The 20895-nt window shown below is 51.2% G+C and overlaps 2 protein-coding genes and 2 non-coding genes across 4 annotated transcripts; all 4 read right to left on the bottom strand.

Moving 5' to 3' along the window:
- Positions 1 to 1165: 1165 nt before the first annotated feature.
- On the bottom strand, positions 1166 to 11343 carry ZMYND19 (zinc finger MYND-type containing 19). Its single transcript, XM_086625205.1, has 6 exons — positions 11293 to 11343; positions 11005 to 11064; positions 9072 to 9178; positions 3945 to 4085; positions 2766 to 2946; positions 1166 to 1691 (listed from the first exon to the last, which is right to left on the bottom strand). The coding sequence occupies exons 1-6, from the start codon at positions 11341 to 11343 to the stop codon at positions 1548 to 1550; spliced, it is 684 nt and encodes a 227-aa protein (XP_086481331.1). The 3' UTR covers positions 1166 to 1547.
- A 6488-nt stretch (positions 11344 to 17831) lies between these two features.
- On the bottom strand, positions 17832 to 20783 carry RPL12 (ribosomal protein L12). Its single transcript, XM_086625112.1, has 7 exons — positions 20713 to 20783; positions 20539 to 20612; positions 19890 to 19988; positions 19088 to 19169; positions 18542 to 18628; positions 18013 to 18125; positions 17832 to 17925 (listed from the first exon to the last, which is right to left on the bottom strand). Exons 1-7 carry the CDS (start codon positions 20747 to 20749, stop codon positions 17920 to 17922), a joined length of 498 nt encoding a protein of 165 aa, XP_086481238.1. The 5' UTR covers positions 20750 to 20783; the 3' UTR covers positions 17832 to 17919.
- On the bottom strand, positions 18762 to 18890 carry LOC147527207 (small nucleolar RNA SNORA65). Its single transcript, XR_015222804.1, has one exon. It is a non-coding gene; the product is annotated as a small nucleolar RNA SNORA65 (small nucleolar RNA).
- On the bottom strand, positions 19327 to 19455 carry LOC147527206 (small nucleolar RNA SNORA65). Its single transcript, XR_015222803.1, has one exon. It is a non-coding gene; the product is annotated as a small nucleolar RNA SNORA65 (small nucleolar RNA).
- Positions 20784 to 20895: the final 112 nt, after the last annotated feature.

Below are 20895 nucleotides of genomic sequence, written 5' to 3'. Positions count from 1 at the left end.
CACAAGTTCTTTGTTACTTCCCAAGATGCTTAAAGCCAAAGTACAAAAACTCACACAAATACTAATAACTAAGAACTTCCTGTGCAGATATTAGAAACAAAATGTAACATTGGAAGTCCACAGCAGTTCCATTTTTCTAACAAACTGAATACAAGCGAGACCAACATTGCAACATGAAGTGGCAAAAGTGAATCCTGTTTGAAAAAAATCAAATTCTTAATGGTTTTTACAAAAAAAACTATTTAAATATCTATTTCACTAAGCGCTCTGAGAAAGGTTCTGCGTTAAGCATTCAGCAGCTCACATTCTTCTACTGTGAAGTAAGACTAATACCTGGCACTAAATTATCCGTTTAGCTCTTCAGGAAACTCAGCTGATATTCCTGATATTTCCAAGGCAAAAATGAGAAAGAAAAAAACTTTCAGATTATACATGGCAAAATGTCTGAAAAGAAAACCAGGCATGTACTCTGCAAGTCAAATCCTTCTCCCGTATTATTTTTACTCATTACTACATAAAAAAAATCAAAAAGTCATTCTTGGATTGATGCCATCTCTTTAAAAAATGAATAAATAACTCAAATTACCAAATATTAGATCATTTAAACGTATCTGCACATCGGTTGAGTATTTGCTGTGCTTACAGGGAAGCCACAGGGCAACCACATCCACACACGGCTGGCTACCTGAGCTTCCTGACAACTACTTATATGCAAAGGTTTCCTAACAAGAAAGGGAATTCAGCTTCCCAAAACCACCAGTTGCCTCCAGCACGCCTCCAGCAGCCCTCCTCTGAAGGCAGCCACACGCTGCAGCTCGCCTGTGTGCACAGATCCCAGATGGTCCCCTCCGCTCCGCTCCAGTTTCTGGTGCGCTGGTTCCTACTGGGTAGGTATTTCCAACGTCCAAGTGTGACTGTGCTCTGAAAGCAGCTGGAAGGGAACAGGAGAAAACTACAGAGTAGACAAGGATTCATTCCAACCTTTACTTTGTTTGCCCCCTTTTTTTCTTTTCTTTTTTTTTTTTTTTTTTTTCCTTTTAAATATAACTTCCATGCAGAGTTCTCCAGAGTAACTGCTGATGTCAGATCTGCCTTCTGGCCTTGGCACAGCCACGGATACTTCTACCACATGGGAGGAAAAGCTTCTGCTACATGACTTTTTTTTTTTTTTTTTTTTAAACTTTAGGCCAACAACATGTTCTCATCTGAACATTACAGTTAATGAGTCCTATCAAGAATTTCTAACAAAAACTGTACATGAGTTTACAAACGTATTAACATATAAATAATGAGAAGCTTCCTGCCTGGAGCCTCCACAGTAGTCTTTTTGCTTGAGAATATAATACTGGAAGGGTAGACCCAATCCCTTTCCACAGCACCAGTCAGAGCTGGCTTAGTCCAGTCAGCCGTTCTGCTCAAGCATCACAGGGTTTTTTTTCTTCTTCAGTGCCTCTGGCTTCAATAAGCAGCCTGTCATTACTGTGCAAAAGCAAGAGTCCAATGCCTTTGAGAAGGAATCCTGCTGCTGAGAGGCCTGTGCCACCCGGTCATCGTTCTGGTCCGAGCTCTTGCTGGAAGGTCCGTTTCTTCTCCCGACAGTGTTTCTTGTGAGCAGGCCAGTCTTTCTGCTGGCATTGTGACCCACAGTACCTCGCTACCTGGCATCGGCCACAAATGTTGAATTCACGTAACTAGGAAGAACACAAGACAGCATTAGTGATCTGCTCAGGGCCAAGGAGCATCCCTACACCACTTCCCAAGTAGGTTTATGATCAAGTCTTTTGCACCCATCCCAAATACGAACATCCCACCAGGAGTGTCAGAGTAGCAATAGGTTTGGAAGCAATTCCATTTGTTTGATTCTGCAGCTGCTCTTGCAGAATTCCCATTATGGTTTAATAGACAAAATATTTGAGAGCTTCACCTTTGTTCTCACACTGCTAGTGTTTTGCCAACTTAAGTTCTGGTTTCAACTACAAACATCTGGAATTCATTAATTACTAGGAAGGCTACACAAGCTCACTGCCTGACTTACAGGTACCCAGGAAGCTTTCATACACAGACCCAACTGAAAGGTAAAGCTCACTCTTTTTCAAATAGAGGGCATTTGAGACCATTTTTGCAAACGTTTCCTTCCCCAAAGAAAAAAGTGGAGCACAATGATTTTAGCCTACTCAGCATTTGTTACCACAAGAAAAGCCCTTTTCACTCACAGATAAGGACATCTGTCTGACAAAGAGGCACAGCCCTTCGACATCTCACTGACTAAGCACGTTGCCTCGTTTCATCTACCTGCAGCAAAGAACTAGAACTAGCTTTCCTCCCAGCTCTCCCCTGAATAAAGGCCACTCAAATTCACTCTCTTCTCATGAAAGGTCAAACAAGTTATTTTTTGATTCCACTACTGCCCAAAACCTCTTACAATGCTTTCTCCTCCTGCCTTACACGGCTGCTGGCTCCTTCCAGCTCTGGGTCCCTAGAGGAACGCTTCCACCTGTCTTTTCGTACCCACTGCAGAACTCACACTCCTCCCATTAACCACGAGGTCGTTTACTGTTCCAGTTCAAAACTACATCCCCTCAAACGGAAAATTATCACAGAGTCTGAAGATTCATGCCAAAGAAAGCCTGAGTTAAAAAAGGATTATTGCTTTCAGCAACTGAGTGGCACGCGTAGAGCTTTGTATTTTAAGGAACAAATCCCTGGACACACACGGTAGCCTGAGTCATTCCGTGCTTATTTTCAGCTCTTTTGAACACAGGTACCTGTTTTTCAATCATAGTGCACGGGGGGTAGTGACATTCATAATATGTGCATGAGTTCTCTTCCTCCTCCACAACATCCCCGTTAGCGTTGTAATATCGTGTTACATTCAGTACAGGAAACTGCTCCTCTATAGGATCCGTAGGAAGCTGTTGGATTGCCAGCCAATACAGACTTTGTTCCCTGTAAAAACAAGTACAAATTCGGTCCATAAATTCATAATAAGCATACAGGGAAATTGATTTCAAGTTAATAAAGTAAGTAGGCTTAACGTTGTATTTAGGCTGTTAAGCCTCAGACTGCACATACTCCTCATATATTGGATATTTCAGGGTTTTTTAAAGCCTAAATGCAAAAAAAGTTTTAAAAAGTATCAAGAAATATTTACATCAAGCAAAATTATTTACGTGTAAATGGCATGAAGTCCATTTCTTGTTCTTGAACTCCCAGAATCATTGGGAGCATCACTGTAGCATCATTGCCATTTACATCTTCTCAAAATCAGTTTAATAAGCTGTGAACAACCCTATCTTATGGGTGCTGCAAGTGTTTCAAGAGAAGTGTCTAGTGTAATGTTAAGTCTATGGGTCTCCCACCAAAAATGAACGTGCCTGCGCTACATCATAGATGAACCAAATCCATCCTGACACAAGAGTGTGATGTGCTTTGAGTAACGTTGGTGCAACACAGCACGTAGGAAGGTCCCACAACCTACTAAGTGAAAGGCAAGAGAAGCTGACCCCAGGAACTCATTAACACACCATTACAAGGGTAAGCATCTTGCAGCTGCTGGCTTCCACAGCCTGTGTTAGAATTTTGGTGCCCGAGGACGAGAGCCACAAGCCAGTAAAATCTGCAGACTGAACTCAGCATGCCCAGATGCCATCACTCAAGTGGAAGGGAACACAGGTTTATTGTTTTCCTGAGGTGACAACATCTAGCACAGCAGGACCTCTCCATAATAACCCCACGGGGTCAGACGGTCCCTTCACAGCTAGCATGAACAGTGAGCACTAACTCCAGTTCCCCAGGTGAGGAAGCTGAGACAGAGCAATGTGCAAGTAGCCCAAGGTCAAATAAAAAAGGCTCTGCCTAGATGAAATCACTGAAGGAAGGAGACACAACAATTTAAGATATTTTCAGGTTTTTTGATGGCAACCCCCTGCCAAATATTGACATACCTTTGTTTGCTAGAGATTTCTTCTGCTTTGGGTTTCCATCCCCAAGGAACTAGGCGCAGATTGTCTAGGCGGTTGTCCACTGTCACTGAATTCAGATGTACCACCTGAAATCCTGGAGCAATCCCTCCCCTGTGTCTCTCCCTGGAGGAGACAAAACCAACCTGAAGATCAGTGATGAACAAGACTCCATAGCTAAAAGGAAAGAATCCCACTAGTTCCCAAAGATACATTCCTTTCCAGCCTGCCGGCTGGTGTCACTGAAACAGTTGCAGTAAAAGCTGGGTTGCCAACAGACTAGAGTGGGTATTTCAGATACATCAACTCCCAGAAGGCAGACACTTGTTCCAGGAGGTTATTTCCATTACAGACGAGTTGAATCAAAAGACAATCATGATATATTTTAATTGTGAGCATATTGCAAAGGAAGTCCCACAGACTACCACTCCAGTTACTGCAAGAGCATCTATGTAATTGCTGTGTTCCACAGAGCAGACTTGAAAGGAGCCAATACTGGTTTATTATTTTAATGGGAAGTTCTACCAGACACATTTAGGCAAGTTCGGCACTGGTGTGAAGTCAGAGTTTGTTATTTATGAAGAAATGTCTCTTAAGGAGCAACAGCACAGAGATTTCACCACCAAGTATGCAAATGCTTTTTAGATTCTAACTGTGCATAACACATGGAAAGTCTGCAATGGCTCCACAATTGACCAGGAGACATCTACTGAAACTGGCTCAAAACCAAAGCAGGACTATTAGCCAAAGGAGGATGGCTACACATTAAGTCCCATTGCGATTCTTCCCTATTGCCTTCTAGCAGTTTTCATTTTCCAGTCCACCTTCTCTTTATCTCTCTTTTCCCTGTTTCATGGAGTATCAAGCTCAGTGTCAAGCACCCTTATGCCTGGATGAGTTTCTGTATCACTTCTTGCAGGAATCCCCATCCCACCTGAAATGTAAGGCTTGGACAGAAATTGTTTGCTATGCCATGATTAATTTCACAGCACAGAGAGAACACACTGGCAGCAATCAAGAAGGACGTCAACCTGACAGTGCTGCCTGAGGGTTACTCGCCATTTCCTTCTAGAAGACCCATCCAACAGCTACTTACAACTCTACCCAAGTCTAGTTTGGATGCTGCTTCCTGCTCAGTGTTCACTGAAAGTTTCAGTTCAAATAGCTCATCCGATTTTGAAGAGATACAATTTGCCCAAGTTAAAAAAATTCCCACTTTTTTTCCCCTTTACAAAGCTCCAGCATTATCCAGCAGAACAGGGAAATTCGTTTCAATGTGACTGACAATGAAAACTGTAGCCTTTTGTTTTCTTTGTCAAAATCCATCCTGATATAGTTAAATTATATACTTCGAAGGAAAGAAAGACACTTGCAATTCACATGTGCCCCAAAAATTCCTAGAATTTCATGAGTAAAATTCCCTTGGAGAGGCTACATGCAGGTCCCATACACAGCCCGTGCTCCAGCTCGTAGGCAACGCAATTCTTCCTGTAACAGCAGCCCTGGCACAGGAACAGAGCACGGACCCTCCTGCTGGGGAGTCTTCTGAGCCTCTGCAGAACAGGGAGAAGCTCTCCCCTTCAAAGGTAAAAGGAATAAAATCCTCCTTTTGGGGAAAAAAAAAAAAAAAAACCTAAACCACTACATAAAAGCAAACAGACTATGGAAGGGAGTCTGCTGAAACGCTCTGAAGGAGAAAAAGCTACTTTTGAGTTGCTGAAGGCTACTGGAGGGTCTGGTAAAGGAAATCAGGACTTGTGAGAACTCAGGAGGTACACGGACCCAACCAGATGACGGTGAGCATCAGTCAGATACAGAGACAGGGAAGGAGTTAAGGTTCTTAGACTGAGACTAGGACAAAGTGCCAACAAGAGATGGGATAGATATGAACGAGGAATCTGGGAGGAGGAGACAGAAGTTCAGAACAAGAGCAAACTGTGTGGGGGGGGAATGGGAGAAGGGGAGTCTAAGACCAAGTTAAGAAATATTTTTTAAATGGCTTAGATGATGAGTTTAAGAAAGGGTGGTGTTGGGGAAAGAGAGGATTATGAGAGATTGTTCATGACACCAAGAAGTCACAGCAGAGCGGCACAGACCTACCACTGCTCTGTCAAGGTTTAGATCTGCACCCACTACCCCCTATAAGCAAATATTGACAAAATCCACTACCACAGTGAGCCTAGGCTTTGTAAAAAAACACATTTGTCTATACTGCTGTCAGTTTTCCTTCTACCTCAAGTGACAAAAGCCAAAGTAAAAGTGGAAATTGGGCCTTGCTGATGACTGGTGAAAGTGTTAACACGATACCACTCGATTGAGATGCCAGAATTAGTATTGGCAAATCGGGGATGGTCCCTCTTCTCTATACATAATCAAGCAGCCTTTGATCACACAAGCAGGTACTGCTCCTCTCTCTAGATCTCCACTTCAAAAGCGTGCGGCACGGACCGTCTCCAGGGGTGGATCACAAACGTGCAGCAAAGGACAGGCTCATGGGAGAACCTGCCTTGTCCCTCACAGAAGGGGACAGAGAAGAAACAGCCTCAGCAATGCAGCCAGCTCTCCTGCAGAGCTGTAGCTCCTCCCTCCCCCTGCACACCTGCGCTCCTACAAGGTGCCAGGCAAAACATTTAAATCAAAACTTTTTAGATAATTAACTGGATACTGCTCTTCTTGCATTTCAGCAGCCAGCTTAAGAGCCAAGGCCTCTAACAGAAGTGTCACGTACAGACGACAGCAATTCGAGTCAACAGCCACAACTGAGTAGGTTATAGGCTAGGATGGTAAGTGCTCTACAAAAAAAGGAGAAAAATCAGGTCTTGGACATCTTTTCAAACACAGTGAGTGATACTTATGACTGATCTCCTGATGCTGCTGTTCCCCAGGGAACATCACTACCCTCAGCCAAAATATAGCAAGATGGGATTCTACACAGGGAACAGGGTGAGAAGACGACAGACTTTTCGGCAGGTCCCCAGCCAGAGACATTCAAATCCTGCTTTGGAGCTACCTGTCCATCCCAAAAACACAGCGAGCACAAGAGAGGCTGCAGGAAGCTCTTGCAAGAAGATTTGCAGCAAATGTAGGTATTTTTCAGCTAGTGGTTCCCATTTAGTTCTGCAGTTCACTCTCTGCAGAGGTCAGCAGGGCGGCTTCGGGGGAAGAGTGGGAGAAGGTCCCTGCCATCGCTGCAGCTACAAGCTTCCTATTCTGAAGGCCTCACGATGTGAACACAGACACTTGCTTAACTAAATCTAACAAAAAATAACATTTAAAAATCTGCTTTACTTGCAATAGCATCCCTTAAACCAGAAGCACACAACCAGGTTAGTTTTTTTCAGAGCCAGCTGTTTTTTTGGGGTCCATGTGGGAGAGAACAGCTAAATGACACTCCTGTACCTGCAGTAATTCAAGTTCTTTGCTTTTAACTTACCCAAGAAGTAAGGCTGGCACTGGAAAGAGTAATGACTGGTACTGCCCTTCTCTCCTGTCTTCCAAAGGCTCCGAAGCCTTCAGCATTATTCCTTCTCACAAAAGGAAGGGCCTGCCACTAAAATACACTTCTCTCTTGTTTTCAAAGCAGCCCCCAGTGCAGGTTAAGAAAACCAGATCTGTTCAGGAGGGGCTACACAGCACCTGTAGCCAGAAGGCTTTCCGAAGACCTTAGGCGCAGTCACCAAGGTGAACTAAGTGGCATTGCCTTAGCTTGTCATTAAAGATCACAGCAAAACGATCCCTCAAAGGGATCAAACTGCATTTACAGAGACAGCCGAAATATTTTGTTGTTTTCTAGTCAAAGAATTCAACTTTGCAACTTCAGAACTGCAGCTCCGCTTGCCTGGCAGTTTACACCTCGCCTTCGTGACTCTCAAAAATCCCTATTACACGCACAGTCTCCTGGTTTTTAACCACCAGTGCATGCTGGAGTGACACAATTTGAATTACCTAACCGAATATGTGAGAATTATTTCCTAATCTAAGTAAAACAAACCAGAAGAGGCAATGACTGGGCTGTGCAATAAGCAAATGGCTGGATTGTCATCATCCACACAGCCTTCGATGCTCAGCTGGAATAATTTTAAGGTGCTGTTTAGTGCTACTTATAGACAACAATTATTATGTAAGAGGTTCACAGCAGTAGCTGAAAGATTTACCCTACGTACTGTAGCCAACTTTATAATTTTCACCAGTTATACATGCGACAAGATTAAATATTAACAGATGCAGGTTAAAATCCATATTTAATGAGCAGATTGTAAATAATAATAGTCTCTGCTATTCTTCCTGTCTCCCACCTCTTCTACAGAGACTAGTTTGGGGAATAAAAAGTAACCTGGAACAATAAAGAAAGTACAGCGATATCTTGGGCACTGTGACTTCTAAGTATATAGAACTGAATAGAAAACATGCCTAATTTCTCAAAAAATTCTCAAAAAAGGGCTTTTAAAAGAAATAACCGTTCTCTTTAGCACACTCCATCTTTTCTACAAACCCCGGAACATATCTAGAAAGAGCAATGTACCAGCTCACCAGATGAGCTAATCCCTCACAAGCAACAAGTTGGCCTCTGAAATTTCAGGGGCAGTTACAAAGGAACTCAAGCAATGATGCTTAAAATATGAAAAATGAGACGTAACAGCTGATATGAAGCATCATCAACACCACTTCAGGCAGCCTTCCAGAAGGCCAAACAAAAAACCCCAAAGTTTTAAGTTATCAGAAGCTCTATCTCGCTCTGGTGCTCTGCCAGTTCTCACCGGTGCTAAGAAGACATACCTGATCATCATGGGACACAAAAACCCATGCCCAGCTGAAGTTTTAGCAGCATTTCTCAGATTTAAAGAGTGTCTACTTGAATAATACTCACCTATCGCTGTTTTCACTGGGAATAACATTTTTACAGACTCAGCTGTTTGAAGGTTCAGAGTGAGACCAAACCTTAATAAGGTCCAAGGGCACTCAGCGTGCTGGGTTCCCAACCGAGCACAGCTGCAAACCTCCCAAGAAGACTTAAAATGTTACAGAGAGAGAAATAAACAACGTACAAGTTGGTATCAGCAAACTCCACCTTAGTGAACCCTTGAGGTGTTTAGCTCTCCTTATGATACCTACCAAAGCAGCTCGTGCAGGAGACGGCCAGATCCCCTTCCACGATTTTTGTCAAACGCGTAAGCAAATATTTTAGCACCATTTCCATCAGCATCTACCTCCATCCGAGCCTAGAGAAAAGGGAAAGGCTGTGAGAACATCCAACACTGAGCAGCAGAGCACATGCTCCACAGGGATACGGAAAGGACCCGACATTTAACACTTGTCTCCGAGAGGTCACTTGACCTAAATGGAATTTGAGTTGTTTCAAACGTCCAAGGGGAACCAACCAGCTCTGCTATTGTCATTTACAGAATCATAGAATGGTTTGGGTTGGAAGGGACCTTCAAGACCATCTCGTTCCAAGCCCCCTGCCATGGGCAGGGACATCTTCCACTACACCAGGTTGCCCAAAGCCTCATCCAACCTGGCCTTGAACACTTCCAGGGATGGGGCAGCCACAACTTCTCTGGGCAACTTGTGCCAGTGCCTCACCACCCTCAGAGGGAAGAATTTCTTCCTCTGATCTAATCTAAATCTCCCCTCTTTCAGTTTGAATCCATTGCCCCTTGTCCTGTCACTACACTCCCTTGTAAAAAGCCCCTCTCCAGCTTTCCTGTAGGCCTTTTAGGTACTGGAAGGCTGCTAGAAGATCACCCCGGAGCCTTCTCTTCTCCAGGCTGAACAAGAAGGGCAAGGGGAGAAGGGAGGCTGTGCACAGCAGGAGTCCCACTTGGACAAAGAACAGCAGCAATCCAGTTGTGAGGCTGTAGGGCCGGGATCCGTTCTCCGCTCTGGCGCAGATTGTCTGTGCAGCCATCAGCAAAGCCACCAAGGCTTTGTTGCCAGCTTCACACCAACCCAGGCAGGGGCTGCTAGTGAAAGGAGCCGTCCTGCCGTCCTTTCTCCACTCCCCTCGCTCCGTAACTTTGTGCTGGCATTAATGCTTACGGGCTGCACTAAGGACCTGACAAATTTTGGGTACCCACAGTGCCTCACCACTCTTAGTGACAGAGCACGCTTACAGTGAGCTACCACAGAGGGGCAACGGGCAAACGCGGTGATTTTGGGCAGCAGCATTGCCCCAGCACTGAAACTTCTAACAGCAGCTCTGAAGTACCTGCTGCGCTACAGGCACTGGGCCAAGGATGGTCCCTTCTCCAAAAAAGCCTTAGTTTTAGGTTTGGTAATCAAGAATTCTTTCTCTTTTGAAGTCTTGGCAGAATCCACTTGGTCTCTTTCAGTGGATGTTGAAAGAAAACGTTTTCTCTGGTCCCATAGTAAGTCACAATAAAAGAAGTTTTTCTCATCCAAGACAGACTGCAGAGTGAAATTTTTTGAAGTTTCCCAAACTGAACAAGGGAAGACGAATTATCAGTTTTCAAAAAGTATACAAATAGAAAGCTGAAAACAAGCAAAAAAAACCTATATAATAAATTAATTTATTTTAAACTAATGTTCGTTTAAAACAGAAAAAAACCCAGAACTTTTCCAGTTTAGAAACATTCACCTCGGTATTTCAATAATTTCAAAGTTGCTTTTTTCCCCCCCCAAAGCAGGAAAGTTGGGGCGCAGAGCGTTTCCATAAGCAGTTTTATTCAGGCATGTCACACGGAAGGAGCAAAAAGCCTTTGGCACCAGCTTGCCATCACCTCCACCCCCGGGAGCAAACCGGTCCCACAGCAGAGCCCTGGCGGGCACCGCTGGCCCGAGAGGCGCCGGCCACGGGGCTGCGGGGGGGCTGCGGCCGGTTGGCGGGGCACGCCGACCCCAACGGGGGTTTGGTCCCGCGAATGGAAAACCACGCGGAACACAGGGACAGCGCGGGCGGCACCCGCGGGACGGGGCCGGTGCGCGGCGAGAAGCGGCACCGGGGGGACGGGGGGAACCGGGCGGGGGGGCGCGGGGGGGGGGGTGCACCGGCGGGGGAGCAGGGGCCGGGGACGCGGTCCCTCACCTCGAAGGAGTAGCTCTCCACCAGCGGGATGTCCTGCTCGTCGATCAGCGTGTACTTGGTCTGAAACACACCGCGGCCGCCGTCAGCGCGGCCCCCGGCCCGGCCCGGCCCTCCTCTCCCGGCGGCCCCGGCCGGACTGCCCGCCGCCTCCCGCCCCCCGCGCCGGCCACGGCGGCCCCGCTCCCCGCCGGCCCCCGAGCCCCGACCCCGCCGCCCTGCCCGGCGCGGCCCGCAGCGCCTGGCCGCGCCCCCCCCGGCGCCCTCAGGCCGCGGCCGCGGCGCGCTCACCTTGCCGGCCACCCGGCCGAGCCGCACGATGCCCAGCTTGAAGTCGGTCATGGCGGGGCCGGGCCGGGCCGGGGTCGCCGCCGCCGCCCGCGCTCGCCCCTCGGAGCGCGCCAACGGCCGCCGCTGCCACGCGCCGCCGCCTCGCGCACACCCGAGGGGGGGGCGGGGCGGGGCGCCGCACCACCTCCCACCCGCCGCCGCCCGGCCAATGGCGTCCCGCGCCGCCGGCGCGTCGCACCTACGATGACGCCGGGTGGTCCAATGAGCGCGCGGCGCGGCGCTGGGTCACGTGGGGGGAAAAGGGGAGGGAGGCCGCGCGCGGGCTTGGGCTTCGGGAGCGGGCTCCGGGAGGGAGGGGGCGGGTGGTGACGTCACGTTCGCGGGAAGCTTTGTGCCGCCGACACCGGAGAGCGCGAGCGGCGGGGCGGGGCTTAAAGGCGCCGCTCGCGCCCGCCCGCCGCCCTCCGGGGGGCCGCGTCACTCCGCGGCAGGCCGGTCCCGAGCGGCCGCCGGGTCCCCCCGGGGCCGGGGCTCCGCCGCGCTTCCCGTCGGCTCCCGTGGGAAGTTCCGGCCCCTCCGCAGCCCCCGAGCGCCCGCCTCTTCCTCCGCCGGCCCGGAAGCGCCGCTCGGTGCCCGGCGGCACGTGGCGGCCGTGCTCCCCGTGCAGCCGCTCGGGCTGTGGGACGTTGGCGCCGGGCTGGAAAACGGCTCCGAGGGGGAACCTCATCCGGAGCAAATCGTGCTGGGGGGGTCCCTGCTCGGGGGGGGTCCCTGCTCGGGGGGGTCCCTGCTCGGGGGGGTCGCTGCTCGGGGGTCCCCGCGGAGACACGAGCAAACCCGACGGAAAAGAGCGGGTGCGTTATCGCCAACGGCGGAAAACCCCGCGGAGCCGCTCCGCGCATCCCGGCAGCCGGGAGCGGTGTCTCCGCCGGCACGCACGGTGCGGGGCAGGAACGGGGCTGGAGCGCAGCGAGGGGCTCCCGGGGCGTTCTGCTCTGGCGGGGTTCGGTCCATCCACGGTCCTGGCGGGACCGGAGCGAGTCTGTGGGTAGTTATTCCCATGACCTGATTTTCACTGACATCTGAACAACAGAAATCACCCGCACCAAAAAGTTAGTCCTTATTTCTCGAAACTCAAGGAAAGGGGTTTGCAGAGCTTTCCCTCCCGAAGACGCAGCAGCCGGAGCTGAGTGTGTCGTGTCCATGTTTTCCCAACGGACGTGTCGGCTTCTTCAGCCAACACTCGAAAGATGTAACTGGGGGAACTGGAAGTGCAAATAAGTAGATAAAGCAGCTGAGGAGGGCTGATAAAGAAGCTTCCTATCATAGAATCATGGAATCATCTGGTTGGAAGAGACCCTCAAGATCATCGAGTCCAACCGTTCACCCTGCACTGTCAGGGTCCCTAAACCATGTTGCTCAACACCAAATCCACACGGTTATTAAACACCTCCAGGGATGGGGACTCCACTGCCTCCCTGGGCAGCCTGTTCCAATACTTCACAGCCCTTTCTGGAAAGAAATTTTTCCTGATGTCCAACCTAAATTTCCCCTGGCCTAACTTGAGGCCATTCCCTCTCGTCCTGTCATTCATAACGTGGGAGAAGAGACCGACCCCCGTCTCCCTACAACTCCCTTTCGAAAGTTAAAAACTTCCTATGTACAAAGTTACAAAACTTTAGGGCAGAATAGGACAGCCATGTCCTGAAGAACGCAAACAACAAGGAAGGTGGGTTTAAACCAGTGCTAGGAGCATCTAAACGAGACAAATGTTAAGTCTGAAGATGGATCTTGGAAAACTTGTTCTGACTCTTTCATCCCTGCGGTGGAGCAGTCCCACAGAAGAGGGGTACACCGTACGGCTGTCATGGTAGAGCAGGGAAATGAAACACAGGAAGCAGTTTGGAGCAGTCCGTCGTTAGGACGTTGACCCACAAGATCTGGGGAGTCCCTAATTCTGCCGGTGCTGCATCCGCAGTTTGGGCACAAACCCAACCTCTTTTGTCACCACAGCGACCCAGACAGGTGACCTTTTGCAACAGGATAGGTAAAAATCCTCGTGTTTAATGAAAAAGACCATCAAGTTGTTGAACTTGAAACCAAATACACGGTAAAAAGAATGTTTTGCTTTTTAAAGAATTTGTAAGGGAAAAAAATAAATAACATCTCTAATAAAGTCAATTGTTAATTAGAATGGAAAGGAACATGGAGTGGATTAATGAACATGCACGTTGGTTTATCAGGGGGATCACGTCAATGCTGGTGATTGTGGGGTTTGATGATTGTGGCCATACATCTGAAAGAGAAAAAAAACAACAAGAGCCCATGGTACCGCTGTTGCCAAAAGCCAAGTGTTTGGAGTTCAGGGCCTTCACTCAGGGTGGAAAGAGCTCTGGTTCCCCAAGGCACCGCTCTTGCACGTGGTCTGGAGCCACACTGGGCAGGAACTGGAAGTTTCTTACTCAGTGGGTGGGGAGAAGAGATGGTCTGGGCCAGGAAGAAAACCAGAGCGATGCTGGAGATGCTGACGTGCTTTGAGGATTGCCTGGGGGTGGTTCATGAGACCTCAGGTGTGGGCCACACTGCCCAAACTCGCTGCGCCCTGGCTGGGGAAGGCAGCCTGCTCCGGCTGCGGTGGGAGACCTGGAACACCACAGCCCTCACAAAATGCTGCTCTGAGGTCACTGTGTGGTGAAGGGCTCCCCACGGGACCAGTTTGCTGTCGGCCCTTCCAGCAATGGGAGTTGTTTCAGGCTGCACATGGGCACGCGAGGGCATCACAGTGATTTGGGTTCATGATTTCAGCACGAAGAAATACTCTGCCTCTTCCTTCCCCCAGAAAACTCCACAGGAGTTGTGGCACTAGCTCCCTGTTGGAAGTCTGCTGTGGGTACTGCTTGCATTTAGCCCCCGCGGGGACACCAGCCTGCCTGACTCCTGGGAAGGGTGACGAAGCTCTGGGTGCTGCTCTCCTCCGATGCCCACAGGGACGGTGAACCGCAGATGTGTGCTGCCCGAGCCTTGTTTCCAGCCAGGGCTTCTGCCTGCAGCTCCTCCAGAAAGCAGGCTCCTCTCTTCCTTTATGCCAGAAAAAGCTTCCTTTCCTATTTGGGCCTTTTTTTCCTCCTTTTGACACCCTCTATACTTCCCTGTTGCCCCCTCAGTGCAGCTCCCTGCCCTCAGGGACATGGCAGAAAGGCACAGCCTCCCCGAGGCCACGGATGTGGCAGGAGGTGCTGGATGGAGACCACCTCCCCTCCATTGCGAAGAGCGGTATCCCACAGCACCGTGGTCTTCTGCTGGAGCGGGGCCACGGAGTCAAACTCCTGCTCGTGGGGACAGCTGCACTTGGCAGCTGGCTGAGCACCACGGCATCAGGCTGGTGGCTAGTGAGAGCCAGCATACGGCCATGGCATCAGGCTGGCGGCTAGTGAGAGCCAGCGTACGGCCATGGCATCAGGCTGGCGGCTAGTGACAGCCAGCGTACGGCCCCGGTGGCACAGCCACGCTCCGGCTGCCTGCTGCCACACCGGCTGATCCACCCCGGGGTCAGGAATGGCAGAGCCATGAGGAGCAGCTCACAGGCCACCGTGCTGCTCGCAAGCTCGATGGGAGCTGCACCCCCATGGGCACCCACCCACGGCTCCCACCCGCTGGGTGATGCTGGATTCAGCCCTGCCTTTCCCACTGTGCCCACCGTAATGAGCACCTGACTTTACTGCACCCACTGGTACGGCGGGTGTCGTAGGCGGGTGGGGGGAAGCTGTCCCCGTGGGCCTCCGGTACCCTACACCGAGCTGTAACAAAATTCAGATTTTCTATCCCAACATTTTGTAACGCAGCAAGACGTGAATCCTAAAGATTTGGCTTTTCAGGGCCTGTTTTGTCTCAGGGAAATGAGAAAGCTAATTCTCCTTAAAGCGCGCAAATCCCTTATGCCGCCAGAGCGAAGGTCTCCTGGGAAGGGCTCAGCACTTCCCAATGTCCCTTTCCCTCTTTTCTCCTGAAGTTGCAGGTCACCAGAGTGGGAAGAGATCCTGGCTTTGGAGCACAAACATGGTTATGAAGAAGATGGATTTTAAATGTGAAGTTGATGTAGGTTGTTACTATCTTTAACGAGCCCTTTGCCTCCTTTCTAGGAAGCCTGGTTTGGAAAAAAAATGAATTATTGGCAGGATAGTACCCTCCTTCCAAGCACTACATTGCTTCTATCGGAGCATGTGCCCTAAGGTAGCATGGGAAAGGTTATGCATCCTGCCCCAAGAGGATTTCCCTTAAGCAAAAGAAATCCTTTTTCCAATTATTTCCAGCACTGCCGAGTGGGGAAAAGCCCAGAGAGTGTGTGTGTGTGTGTACTGGTACACAGGACAGCCCTGGCCACGCACGAGTCCAATAGTTCCCAAGACTCTGGGGGTCCACACCAAAGTGGACGGGTCTTCTAACACCAGGGTCAACCAACACTTTAAGCATGTCCAGACTAAAATTGCTGCTGGAAGGGGTGCTGGAGCCCTCTGCCAGGCTGCCCCATCTCAGGCAGCATAAGCATTCGGGCAGCTTTGTCACGGAATCGCTGCGTAACTGCGGCTGGAAGGGACCCAACCATGCGCCCAGCACGCAGCCAGGCCAGCTTGCCCAGGCCAGCGTCAGGCTGAGCTTTGTGCATCTCCAGGGATGGAGACCCCACCACCCCACCGCAGCCTGTGACTGCTCATCACAGAAGACTTTTTCAACCCTATTTTTTCCCCTTATTAGAATTTGTTGGAACCTGTGTCCTTTGAGAGGTGGGGAAGGGGCCAGGTTACAGGGCATGAGGAACCACACCTGACCCTGGTTCAGAGAGCATCCAAGCACCGTTCCTAGCTTGAAACATGGTCAACTCCAAGCCAAGGAATTAAAGATGTCGAGTCTCTGGGATTTCGGCCTTCTTTCTGTTTTATTCCCCGATTGCCTCAGAAAAAGGCCCTACAAACAGCAGGAGAAGGTGCAAATGAAGGAGCAAAGCCACAAACTCTCCTGCTTTCTGCTTCTATGGGCTGAAGAGGCTGCACAAGATCCCTCACCGCCTGCGTTCAGAGCCTGGGGCAGGCACGGAGCCCAGGCAGACCAGCAAGGGCCTGGATGTGGGAGAAGCTGCCCAAGATACAGCCCGTGCTGCAAAGGAGCAGACTGACAGTAACAGTTTGTGGGCAAAATTGCACGGGTTCTGTAAGGAACTGCAATTTCTGGGGACACCTGGGTGATGCTCCAGTCACTTTTGCTTTAGGAATGAGGGTCCAGCTCCTCCTTCCGCACTGACAGTCCCAGGTCAGGATGTACGGTGAAACTGGTGTCTGCCACAGCTGTTTCATCTGATAAAAGCTTTTTTTTTTTTTGTCATACTTCTCCCTATTTCATTACAGCCAGTCTCCAATACCCATGACCCTCAGGTCACCGGAGCACTGTACCCACATTTCATCGGGAACAAAGGACAAAAGTGGATCTTCTCAGAAATCATAAATGCACCCGTCAGCCTAAACTCCGTCCCCCCTCCAGCAGTCCCGTATCCCTGCTTTCTCCAAAGATCCCTTGGTGCTGCCGTGCATCTCAATGCACGATTACAGAGTTGTTGCTTCGATTTGCACAAACTCGATTTGCAGGTTTTTTTGGCCCCGATGCTGACCCGGCGCTTTGGATCTTACGAGGACGGGCAAGGAGACTTCTCCTTTCCCAGGGCCCACCTCTGTGAAGTTTTACCTGCTTCACCAGCAGGTACCTCAACAGAAGCAGAGCAGACTGGAACTTGAAGTCTTGTCAAAGCAGCAGTTTGTTGTTAAATCATAGAATGGTTTGGCTTGGAAGGGACCTCAAAGATCTAGTTCCAACCCCCCTGCCATGTGCAGGGACACCCTCCACTACACCAGGTTGCCCAAAGCCTCATCCAACCTGGCCTTGAACACTTCCAGGGATGGGGCAGCCACAGCTTCTCTGGGCAACCTGTTCCAGTGCCTCACCACCCTCTGAGTGAAAAATTTCTTCCTTAGATGTAATCTAAATCTCCCCTCTTTCAGTTTGAATCCATTGCCCCGTGTCCTGTTCCTATTTCATGTGGAAATAGAGGGGATTTCTGAGGATCCCACTAACACCAGGTACATTTTATGCTTCCCAAGCAGCACGAGATACATTCCCAGGGCATGACTCTGGCGCGTGCCAAGAGGCAGCATGGAGGACTCAGCCCAAGCCATGCTCCTGGCTTAAACTCGAGCAAACACCAAGGTTTAGTTTCACCAAACCAGCTCCCAGTTGCTCTGTGCTCAAGTAGCCTTCAACTACAGCTGCTTAGGAATTGCAGTGCCTGGAATACTGAAAAATAACACACCACTGGCAGATACTTTAGCACCCCAACTAGTGCACATCCCACACTCTCTCCTACATGCCCCTAGAAGTTTTTTTTTCCTCCCCCAATTCCTGAAACACACACCGCTTTAGAGTCCCAGGCAAAACCCACTATTCATGCAGCAAATTAAGCAAATTAACAAGGACAAATGAAGCCAGCAACACTGTTTGCAGACAACTGGGTCTTTTATTAAGTATTTAAGGTGCTACAAAAAACTTAAGGAGCCTTCATATGGCAACTTCTTTTCTGCAGTCTTAGCTCTGTTGAAAGAAGCAAACACAGCTCATTAGCAGAGTCTTTTAGTAAACAGTCCAATACAGCAGCTTCAGGCAGAGATGGCTACTTACAGCTGGGCACTCAATTGCGCCGTTATTGATGTCATCAATGATGTCATGAGGGTGCCGGCCATCGATGCTGCAGCCCACAGACTGGGCAGTTCCAAGAATCTCCTTGATTGTTCCTGCAGTGGGAAGACCCAGTTTGTCAGTGTTTTACCAGAGGAAAAACTCTGAAGAACATGTAGAGAACTCAATTCCTCACAGCTCAGCTGTCCTTCCCTCCCGCCCTCTGGGGTTTGCAGGCTGTAGCCACGGGGTTCACAAAGGGGAAGTCACTTAAGCTACCCCCAGCATACTCGTTTCCAGGGAACGCATGAGAAAGCACCACATCTGTCACCATGTACCTTTCACCGAACGGTGAGGCCAGCTGCTCATGGCCAGCACAAGGTTGTCCCTGTGGCACTCGGCACCTAAGCAGCTACATGAGCTGCACCACCACACCACAGCTATGGGCCCTCCCAGGAGCCAGACCAGAGCGTGGCTCAGGCACTCAGAGCAAGCAGAGGGAGGACTCTGCAGCGCCAACACTGGTGCCTACCCGAGAGCTCTCGAGCCAGGGACCTGTGCCGCATCTGCCGCGCGATGTTCACTATCTCATCAAAGCTGACGCTGCCGCTGTGCTTAACTGTGGAGAAAAGCAAGTAAGGTCATGTAAACACAGGCACTCCCAGTTCCCTGTGCCTCGTGAGAGACGCACCATTCCCAGCACTCGGACCACAACGGAGAGTTCACAACTACAGCAGGGCTGCCATCAGCACCCCTGTTCCCAGACTTCGGCACAAAGTTACCCACGAGAAGAATAACTCTTTTTCCTAAGTTGGCATTTTCTGTCAGCTCACCTCCGGACCGTACTAGTCACTGTGTTACAAGACAGGTACAATGGCGAGTAGCTGTTCTACCTGCTCTCCAAGAAATCGGACTCTGCTGGCATACAACTGTTGTCCGTACTCTGACACTTAAGGAATTCCTGCTGCCCAGTACACAGCCCGATGGCACTTGTTTGCCAGTTTATGCTGACAGGCAGGTACATCTTCCCCTTTTAGCACCTGATGACATTCAGAAATAAAGCCAAGTGAAAACTTACTGTTTTTCTGCTTCTTCCTGTCACGAGGCGGCTCCTTCAGAGCTTTGATAATCAGAGCAGAGGCAGAAGGAACGACCTCTATCTAAATGAGAAGAGATTAAGTTTTCCCCCCCTCCAAGCAGAATCAGGTAGCTTATGGAAATGCCCCACCAGGCAGTCAGTGCCCGGACAGCTAATTGCCAGAGCACTGTGGTTTTAGTTGGTTCACCAGTACACAGGGATTTTTTTGTCACGCAGGAACTTGTTCCCAGCCTTTCGGCACAGGCCTCCCCACAACCAGAAGAGGACTGCTTCCTGGGCTGGGGCTTCCTCTCAGCTCACCACTGGAATATACCAGCCACGGAATTCAGGACAGGTACAGTGGCAGGTGGCTACAGGATTAGTTAAGAGGGGTTTTTGCAATTTCTCTATTTCTTGGAATAGTTTTTTTCTTGGTCAGATGTTCTGTAGAAGGAACAATTTATCTGCAACAGGATGAAAGATCAACCTCTGCACACCAGCAGATCTCGGGTTCCCATCACTTGCAGGCTGGGAACCTTCAGCCTGGCAAGCACTAGGCTGCGTACACACACACACACACCCCCCCCCGCTGCCGGATTTGAGCCAGAGGCTCACACGGGTGTTTCAAGGTCTTTCCCAGAAGACCCCCACACAGTTCGCTGCGTGGAACTCATTTTATCCACCTCGGAAGGATGAAGGGCTGAGTCGACCCTGCCAGGACTGAAGCCCGTGGTGTGAGCAAGCGGAGCTCGCTGGGGCTCGACGCTTGCACCACGAAGCCATCCCTTGCGGCGTTCGGTACCTGGGCTTGCCTGTTCTGGATGGTGAGCTTCACCGTGATCCGCAGGCCCTTCCAGTCTCCCGTGGCCTTGGCAATGTCATCACCGACCTTCTTGGGGGACTGAAGACAAAAAACACGTTATTGTCACCAAAAACACCCCCCGGATCACAGCGGGGCACCCCGTACTGCACCGAACCCCCCCCACATCGCAGCTGCTTTGGCATTGCCCAACCCTCCCGCGCTCCCGGGCCGAGCGGCGGGGCGAAGGGGGGGGGGGGGGGGGGGGGCCGCCGTGCACCGGGACCCGCTTCCCGCCCCGTCCCCCACCGGGACACGCTTCCCACCGCGCTGCCGCTGCACACCCGCGGTCCCCCCGCCCCCCACCCGCCCCGCACCGGGCCCCCCTCCTCGTCCCGTCCCCCACCGGGCCCCGGGCCCCCCCCCGCGCTGCCGCCTCCCGCCGGCGGTCCCCCCGCCCCACCCCGTCCCCCCCCCCCGCCGCTCACCGGGACACGCTTCCCACCCCGTCCCCCACCAGGACACACTCCCCCCGCGCTGCCGCCGCACACCGGCCGTCCCCTCTCCCCTCCCCCGCCCCACGAGGCCTCTCGCCGCCCCAGCGGCCGCCCGCGGCCCCGTCTCTCGCCCCGCCCGGTGCCGCGGCACGTACCAGACCGAGGGGGCCGATCTTGGGGGCCAGAGCGGAGGTGGCGCCGACCTCCCCGCCGGTGCAGCGCAGGTACACTGCGGGCACGGCGGCGCGCGTCAGCCTCGCTCCGCCGCGCCCGCCTTCCCACCCGCCCCCCCGCCCCGAGCCCCCGGCCCCCGCCGGGCCGCCACGTACCGACTTTGATCTCGTTGGGGTCGAACTTGGGCGGCATGGCGGCGGCGCCGGGCGCGGATGGCGGCGGATGACGGGACGCGCTTTCCGGGACGGGGCGGCGGAGAGAGGGCGGGCGGTTCGTGCGCGCGGGATATACCCGCCGAGATCTCGCGAGACGGCGGCGCCACGCGGGCGGGGCGGGCG

The sequence above is a fragment of the Tauraco erythrolophus genome, chromosome 22 (genome assembly GCF_009769465.1).
Source record: "Tauraco erythrolophus isolate bTauEry1 chromosome 22, bTauEry1.pri, whole genome shotgun sequence".
Lineage (NCBI taxonomy): Eukaryota > Metazoa > Chordata > Aves > Musophagiformes > Musophagidae > Tauraco > Tauraco erythrolophus.
The sequence above is the reverse complement of the archived record's forward strand: the minus strand, read 5'-3'. Positions and strand labels throughout refer to the sequence as shown.